This window comes from Postia placenta (genome assembly GCF_002117355.1).
Source record: "Postia placenta MAD-698-R-SB12 unplaced genomic scaffold POSPLAscaffold_19, whole genome shotgun sequence".
Taxonomy (NCBI): Eukaryota; Fungi; Basidiomycota; class Agaricomycetes; order Polyporales; family Adustoporiaceae; genus Rhodonia; species Rhodonia placenta.
Genome location: NW_020169850.1, coordinates 59402 through 68166, shown reverse-complemented (window position 1 = coordinate 68166; position 8765 = coordinate 59402). Strand labels below are relative to the sequence as shown.

The following is an 8765-nucleotide window of genomic DNA, read 5'->3' as shown; positions in this document are numbered from 1 at the left end:
GGGCGTCCGTCGGAGGGGGGGGGGAGTAGAAGCATGAGATTCTAAAGCATGCAGACGGGCTAGCAGTGCCAATGTACGAGTATCACCTGGATGACTAACTAAGACCTGATCTTTTTTGCCCCCGAGCCGACGTTTTTGGGGGGTCAAAAAGTGCGCCCCTGTGCGGGGGATGACCTTCTGGTTATCGCGCGTCCTCGGTGGCTGCGATCGGGGGGGTGTCGCAGGACATGGGAGCAGGTCGTCGCCGATCTGGAGAGTACTAGGTGGCGGCATGGTGAAAGCGAGAATATAGCCGGGCGAGAGAGCATAGGAGCTAATTTGAAATAGCAAAGACATGGCATCAAGATGTAGACAGGTACAAATATGGCGAGGGTACACAGAGGCTGGGGATGGTGGAGTGTCCTAAGGTACGGCGGAGGAGCGTCCCAAGGAGGGCGGGCGGGCGTCTAACCCGCCTCGAGGGTGCGATCAGGCACATGCCTATATCCATATCGGGATATAGGCCCTGATCTCCCCCTGGGGATGGTGTTCGTTAGACCCATTTCCCACCGCCCCGATGGGGGTCTACTAGATACCTCCAGGACCTGCCCTAGGTGCACCATCCCATGAATCGTGGGCATAACGGGCGGACCAGATCTCTATTCTGGCAGCATAGATGCAAAGATGCTGTGTGTATAAGGTTTGATCATCTAGACGACGTTCATGGAGCCAGCTGCTTGCTTCGGCGAGTACTCACTGCATCTCCTTATCAGGGCTGTAGATTTACCTTCGTATTGTGCGAAATGCACAGTCTTGCGCCATATCCGACACCTGCCCATCGTGATTGTATCCTACACGACCGTCGCCGGCGAGACATGGTCTGTTTGTCCCACTCGAATTGATACTCGATATACAGTGCAGGTACATGCAGAGTGCATCCGAGCCTCTGGCCGCTCTTAACATTGGTATCCACGCCCTTGTGGCAAGTAGTCAGTGGTTAGTGACTGTGTTTGATGACCACAGACTCCGGCCGTATATCACTTGATCACGATGTAGTATAATTGAGTGGCTCCCCATCGCGGCTTCCTAGAATAGGTGGTGAATTCGATTAAGCCACACCCTAGGATATCGCCGCGGCTCAGGCATGGCCAGAGGCGGTGTTTCCGAACCCAGAGGTGCTCCGTGAGTCGCCATATTTCGCGTTATCCGGGTGCCCTACAGTCGATTATCATGTGTTCCAGGGAGTCCTCCACCCCGCAGACTTGGCATGTGCCCCGCTCAGCAAGGTCGGGGACGTCCCGGGAAAGGGGCTTCACCTTCTGGGCGCCGTATTCAAATCATATGAAGTCTGTGATTGGCTTTGAGATTTCACAGAGCATATAAACGCCCAGATGACGGCGTCATCGTAGTTTCCCAACCGTGTCGCGTACCGTGTCATATCCACCTTCGCCTATCGGTGTGAAAGATTCCGACACGACGAGCAGTTTCAGAAGCTCATGCATTCACGTCTCAACTCGAATGTAAATGACAGAGTTGTGATTGAATTTATGTATACAACGTATGTGACAGGAAACTATTTCAAAGGCATCAGACTAAAGATAAGCTCTGATTCAAGTGCATTTCCTGCACTATATAAAGGCGAGAGGTCCTGTCTCCTTCTCGACACTCCCCCATTCTTCTGTGCCATGACCGGATTGAACTTGAATCTGACACCGAATATTGGTTGTCTTCATATAGCAGTTCTTTTCTCTGCTTTGTAATTCATTGCTCTCTACCTTTGAGATCCCAGCTGACTCAAGACTTGTCGCACAGATTCTATGGAGTGACATGCGGTCAATTCCTCTACTATTGTCGTCGATACTCGCGCGACAAGTGGCATATCAAGGCGCTGGTACGATGTTGCATCGCCATGCGACATGGTTTGTATGCTGAGGCGTCCGTCTCTATCACAAGGTTATGATTACGTGGTGAGGATATGTCACGTTTACCGTTGTATGCTTTGGATTTCACTCGTAAAGGCTGCCAGGATCTTGGATACTGGAATCACTGTGTCTGATGTTGCGGTACGTTTGCATTTAGAATTCTGGGTCTATTCCACCACGTCAGGTCTCAATACCGATCACAGACCATCTGGACAGTTACTGTGACATCGCATGCTGATATCTCTGCAACTTTTCCGTTGAGCAAGTCTGTGATCACTCCTACCATGCTACAGTATACTATATCTCACCATGATGATTCAAATATAGCGCCGCGATAGTAGGCGGCCTAAACTATCCTCCGTGGTATATTGTTAACACAACCTGCAGGTCGAGTATAGTCTGTCCGTAAGTTTTCGGAGACTTAAGCTGCCGCTTCTACCCTCTAATCTGTAGAAGACTATCAATGTCTTGATAGTACAGTGGTATGGAGCACGTCCGAGTCGTGTCTCTTACTTTCCTTGTTGACGTTACTTGCAGCTATTATGCCTATCACATCTGGCACTGTGGGTCTTAAATGCTACATACAGCTACGAAGATATTCATATTATGACATTCGTCTGGTCAGTACTTGCAAACACGTGGTATCGGCCAGTCATCGTTGTTGCCACGGTATGTTATATTCTCTGAACCAGATTTTCGGGTTTTCTGATTTGTCTGGAAATGAGGTCCTCCTTGCAGTCATGTCATGTGGTGTGCCATTTATGTTTCCCTTTGCATTCATATCTCTTATCTATCTGTTTTGGGTCAGCATCTGGGTTTGGTACGTACTTGGAATCCTCAACTCTAACAATGAACATTTATTGAGCGTGGGTACAGGGGGGGTGCGGTTAGCGTAAGGGACAACTTGCTCTGCATCTACGCTAAAAACATACTAGTTTTCAGGTTTGCATATGGGAGCTCGGTGAATGCATTCGCTCGGTTTGAGGGACGTTCGATGTTGTATAGTACTCCTTGCATTCTCACTTTGTAACTACAGGCACAGGTAGCAGCACCTCTACAAACCGTGTCCGCCTCAATTGCCGATATCATCACTACCACGACACTCGTACTCTACTTGCGAGACAAACACACAGGGCTGAAAAGGTAGCTACCGGGGCTACTTTGACGGGCGCTCACTGACTTGTACAGCACGGAGAGGTTGCTCAACAGGCTTACGTTCATCATAGTGAACCGCGCGCTCATGACTACGTACGTGGTGCTTACTCGGCCTCACGACTCGTGTTCACACCCGTGTCAGAATTCTACAACTCGGGCAATTCATCACTGTGAGAGAATATCTATGTGGACGCCCCTGATCTCATCACTCGCATGGGCCTAGTATTGCGCTTTCTTCCCGGACGTTTTCGTATGGATCATCTTTCATTCAGCTGCCGCGAAAGGTATGTATGCCGTTTCTTGTCTCCAACTTGTCTGACCGTGGTCATGTACTGCAAAGCCTACGTTAATTCTCTTTATGCATTGTGCGTATGCGATGAGATAGAAGTCCACCCTTGCGCGTTCTGACGAGCGCTACAAGGCTCAACTCCAGGTGTTTCAGTGGACGAAGAACGATTACCATGACGTCATCCAGCATCATGGATGTTCCTCTTGAGGACCTGGCTCGCAAGTGACTTCGGTATGACAGTCCGTTTTGCTCGAGGTCAAAGGATGTGTGTATAGCACGGCTAGCCACAGTCAGATATGATTGCGAGCAGCGAAGCAGTACCAAGTGGATTATATCCTTGATGACAATCAAACATGGCCCATTTCATTTGTATCAAAAAGCATGTTGCGTGAACCAACAATAGCCGTCAGACAGGAGGATACTGTTGGAACAACGGTGCGAACGGTGCGGGGCGCGTTTGTCCACGGGCGTAGCGATGCCCGTAAGGGACAATCGCGTGCGGTACGTACATCGCGCGGGGTCGTTATATACTACGATAGGGGCCTCCGGCCCCCGGTTACTCGCGCGCCCGAGCTTGCGAGCTCGTTCCTGAATGCGTGCTTCAACAGATACGGTAACAATATAATCCAGCAATAAGCACATCGTCATCGGACCTACCATATATTCTCAAAGCTGTGAGGTACTGCATAATACTTTTACGCTCAACGGTCATTCATATTATCGACTCGCCGCGCGGGGAATGTCTATATGCCAAGTTGACACCAAATACGTCCGAAGCCTGTAGAGGAAAAACATAGTAGTTTGCGCTTGATTGGGAGCCTCCCATCACGGGCCATTCGAGGCCAAGCTATATTGTGCATGTATTGTACTGACGGTGTATATGGAGTAGAATCTCGCGGAATGGGTTCCTCTGAAAAGACTGATGCGCGTCACTGTCGCGTGCGTTTAGTCTCTGGCCAATATGAGTTTCTTTCGGGCCCGATCAAGCGCGATCGGGCCCAAGAGATTGAGATATTGACCAAACTACACAGCGACAAGTCGTATTCTGTCTTGCTTACTGTGTATGTCATGCTTCTTCTTCTTCCGATATTCATGGAACATAGCACTTGCTCTTCTCATGTGTGATGAATACTAGTGCTTACTTTGAAGCCTACAGAAGATCTAGTCAGCGGTCAATCTCGAATACCTATCGGAGCTTACAGACCCCTTGTTCTTATGTCTTCCAAGTGGAGAGATTGTGCTACACGGGATGGGATATACAGTTTTTCTACGTTTACTGGGCATATCGACAAACCGGATCTCGACGACAGGGATTATAGACTTGTTGACCTCAACAATGGCTTACGAGCGATAGTCATACACGACGATACAGCGGACAAAGCTGCCGCATGCGTCACGGTTCAAGTCGGAGCCATGCATGATCCGGTGAGCTGTCCATGCGTCGAGCTATTGTGCAACATTAAGTGGACTATTATGTCTCACCCCACAGGATGATGTGCACGGCCTGGCACATTTTCTAGAACATATGATATCCAAAGTATGTTTCCAAGCGCCTGGTAAAAACATTGGCTACTTATAGCTGAATTCCAACACATCCTCAAGGGCTCGGAGCTATTCCCTGAAGAGAACGATTTCTTGTCGGTGCGTGAGGTCTGTCCGTCGCACGTACACATATGAATCAACAGGACTTATCAAGTACATCTCCTCCAATGGCGGTGCGCGCAACGCAAGTACTGGGAGCTCCCAGATGGATTATTGGTTTTCCATCGGAGCTGCTCACCTTCCTGGTGGTCTCGCTCGCCTTGCTGCCTTCTTTCACTGCCCTCTATTTACTGAATCCCTCACAAAGCGCGAAATATACGCAGTCGACTCAGAGTACAGAAAGAACATCCAAAACGATGTGCGAAGGGTCCTTCAAATCAACAGGACTCTTAGTGCACCGGAGCACCCGTACTCAAAGTTCAGCACGGGATGTGTTGAGAGTATAACCGCAGCTGCGAGAAAGCTTCAGGCAGAGACACAAGGAGACGGCGAAAGCACAGACGAGAGTTCTGTGTGGACAGAGACGCGCAGACGAATGGTAGAGTGGTGGAAACAGGAGTATTGCGCCGGTCGCATGACATTGGCTGTTCTAGGGAAGGGTGAGAAAACCTTCTGCTTCTATGCGTTGTATAACTCGTTCCTCACCGTATATGTAGAATCTCTTGAAGAGCTCACGCACATGGTGGTCTCACTGTTCTCCCCTATCTCGAACCGTGGTCTGGATCCGCGTCCCGTGTCTACACAACCTGTCTGGGGGCCTAATGAGATGGGCGTGAGTACGGCCCGCTCTTTTCGTGGGTTTGGCTGATCACAGATGCAGTCCATCATCTTCATCAAAACGGTGAAAGACTACTACTCGTTGACCCTGACCTTCATGATTCCAGATCAGCGGCCACATCTGGACACTCAGCCCGCATTCATGATTTCTCATTTCCTGGGACACGAGGGGCCCGGAAGTGTGTATGCGTATCTGAAGAAGAAAAACTGGCTCATCAGCATCTCAACGGGTGCAGAGTGGCGGAATCCGAGCGTGCAGCAGCTCAAGGTGTCCGTCAGACTCACGAAGGAAGGATACGGTGGGCCTGCATCTCATATCACTCTCATCATTGGCCAACGGACTGTCCATATCCCCCTATCAACTCCGCAGGACACTACAAGGACGTCTTACTCACGATTTACAATTATCTCTCGCTCCTGCGTTTGTCCCCATCACCCTTCCCCCTGTACCACTTCACGGAGGCGCACACCATAGCTCTCCTCCACTTCCGCTTCCGCGAGCGCGGGCAACCGCACTCGTACGTCCAAGGCCTCTCTGCGCAGCTCGCCGAGCCACATGCACCTGAGCATGCGGTGAGCGGTACGTCCATCCTGCGCGCTTGGGACGAGGCCGCGTTCAAGGCGATCCTCGCCGTGTGCACGCCTGAAAAGGGGCGTGTCACGCTGCAGGCACGGGAGCATCTCGAGGTGATTGTGGGTGCTGACGCAAAATGGGAGAAGGAGCGGTGGCTAGGTGGGGAGTATTGCGTGCAGAGACTGGATGCTGGAGTAATGGACAAGGTTTGCGAGATTCTGATGGGTATCGCCATTTATGCTTCGGCTTTCTGATCCGCTTGATGACCATTAGGCGAATCTGCCCAACGAGAATCCTGGACTGCATCTACCACAGGCGAATCCATTCATACCGACGAACCTCTCAGTGGACCGTGTTCAGGTCTTGGAAGTATGTCGTTGCATTTGACACTACTATGAGTCATATCAACGGCTCACGTACTTGTTAAGCCCACGAGAGCGCCATCCTGTATTCGCAGGACGCCGATATCTACGCTCTGGCATAAGAAGGATGATCAATTCTGGGTACCCAAAGCTATCGTCAATGTAGAGATCAAGAGGTGTGTGCACGCGCAAGCTCGACGGACGTATCCATGTGTTGACTGTGCTGGAAGTCTATTAGCCTACGGAACTCCTCGGCAGGCACTCCTTACACGGTCAGTTGCAATCGATTCTCAGAGATGGCCTTCCGGATTCGCATTGATTTCGGCATGCGGGGAGTAGCATCCTTGCTGACCTTGTAGATGACGCACTTGCCGAGATAACCTATGCCGCCCATCTTGCTGGGCTTTCGTATGGCTTGTCAAACACCGCGAAGGGCATTTGTGTCCATGTCAGCGGGTACAACGACAAACTTTCTGTTCTTTTGAACATGGTGCTTGAAAAGCTGAAAGATATACAAGTCGACAGCGAGCGATTGAAGGTTATGATGGAGCAGGCGAGTTTAATCATGGTCATTGTCACAGTTGCAGATTGACACATACCAATCGCTCTTCAGGTCAAGAGAGAATATGAAAATTTCTACCTGGGACAGCCGTCAGGCCTATCGAAGACATTGGGAGGATGGGCATTAATGGAAAAGGTCTGGACGCCTGCGGAAAAACTGGCAGAATTCGACTGTACGTTCTACATCTCTCCCGTACAAAACACCTGTCGACGATTTGTAACCCCGGTGCTTAGTCGTAGAAGTGGGTGACGTTCAACGCCACAAGGAAGAGCTATTATCCAAAACCTACATCGACATGCTGGTCAGCGGTAATGTATCGCAGGAGGTACGGCGATGTTGAGCATTACGCTGAACGTTGAATAATGACGCATGTTTCCTGTGTATTATAGGAGGCCATTGTGCTCGCACGACACGTTGAGCAGTGCCTCTCTGCTCGCCCGCTGTCCTTGAGCGAGCATCCGTGCCGCCGGGCTCTCGCCTTACCTGACAGTAAGGTTCTTCCCTACCATAATCCTTGTCAATCTGACATGACCACACCATTCAGGCACGAACGTCATAGTCCGCAGGACGCATTCCAATGCACAAGAGACGAATTCTAGCCTGGCCTACTTCTGCCAGTTTGGACACGTTGCAGATGCTTTGCTCCGCCCTGTGATGGAACTCATTGGACACATCATGAAGGAACCTGCATATTCCGAGCTGCGCACGAAGGAACAACTTGGGTATGTCCCACATCTTTCTCGCTCGAGGCCTTACTGGACCCGTCATCTGCAGCTATGTCGTGCTCGCCGCGACCACCACCATTTCAACTTCTATATGTCTGTACGTTATGATCCAGAGCACTCACGCGCCCTGGTATCTCGAAGATCGCGTGGACACCTTCTTCGCAACTCTGCGCGGGACTCTCTCCACGATGTCCCCAGAGGACTTCACATATAAGAAACAAGGGCTCATTGTGAAAAAGCTCGAACGCGTGAAGAATCTACGAGAAGAGACCGGGAGGTTCTGGGCGCGGATTGATGCCGGCGATTGCGACTTCTTACGGGGTTTGTTTCATTCGAAACTTGCGAGGATTATCGCAATTTTTGACTTGTGCGCTGTTGCAGCCGATAAGGATACCGCCGCCATTCAAGCACTTTCTATAGACGAATTGCTCGCAGTCTACGACCGTTTGATCCTCCCGTCGGCTGCGCGTAAGAAGGTATCGATACATCTCCTATCTCAGCAACTGAGGGAAGTTCCTCCTCAAACGGAACGCCCTGGTGCTCTTGTTATTGCCGAGGGACAGGATCCAGAGCTAGCGCTCTTCAAGAGGAGCATGCCATCCCATTCAGCAGCAGTGCCCGTGGATCAGATGTCGTCGTTATCGGCATCGACACAGCAGCCTGCTATACGATTGGAGAAGGCTTCTTTATGATTCATAATCGCGCATTATCTCGTTTGAAATATAGATCGTCGTTAAGAGGATGGTTTGTAATCAACGGTACGTGTGTTCATGCACGACGCTTCGACGCTCTCTGATTGTTCTCTGGTCAAGTCCTGTTAGACTATGTATCCAGCACAGCTGGAGATCTCAGGCGCAGAATACATCAATGTTTATTGC

The 8765-nt window shown here is 50.5% G+C and overlaps 3 protein-coding genes across 3 annotated transcripts; 2 read left to right on the top strand and 1 right to left on the bottom strand.

Moving 5' to 3' along the window:
* Positions 1-1123: 1123 nt before the first annotated feature.
* POSPLADRAFT_1157458 (hypothetical protein) lies at positions 1124-3375 on the top strand (the record flags this gene model as incomplete). Its single annotated transcript, XM_024487188.1, has 8 exons — positions 1124-1161; positions 1792-1870; positions 2289-2306; positions 2439-2570; positions 2594-2721; positions 3090-3149; positions 3199-3226; positions 3280-3375. The coding sequence occupies 8 exons, from the start codon at positions 1124-1126 to the stop codon at positions 3373-3375; spliced, it is 579 nt and encodes a 192-aa protein (XP_024333870.1).
* Positions 3376-3717: 342 nt separating this feature from the next.
* Positions 3718-3987, bottom strand: POSPLADRAFT_1157707 (hypothetical protein; the record flags this gene model as incomplete). Its single annotated transcript, XM_024487228.1, has 1 exon — positions 3718-3987. The coding sequence occupies one exon, from the start codon at positions 3985-3987 to the stop codon at positions 3718-3720; it is 270 nt and encodes an 89-aa protein (XP_024333869.1).
* A 573-nt stretch (positions 3988-4560) lies between these two features.
* POSPLADRAFT_1157341 (hypothetical protein) lies at positions 4561-8579 on the top strand (the record flags this gene model as incomplete). Its single annotated transcript, XM_024487174.1, has 16 exons — positions 4561-4770; positions 4835-4882; positions 4948-4986; positions 5042-5659; positions 5708-5963; positions 6035-6444; positions 6512-6607; positions 6667-6776; positions 6831-6872; positions 6940-7168; positions 7220-7334; positions 7396-7487; positions 7552-7651; positions 7707-7884; positions 7937-8208; positions 8269-8579. The coding sequence occupies 16 exons, from the start codon at positions 4561-4563 to the stop codon at positions 8577-8579; spliced, it is 3126 nt and encodes a 1041-aa protein (XP_024333868.1).
* Positions 8580-8765: the final 186 nt, after the last annotated feature.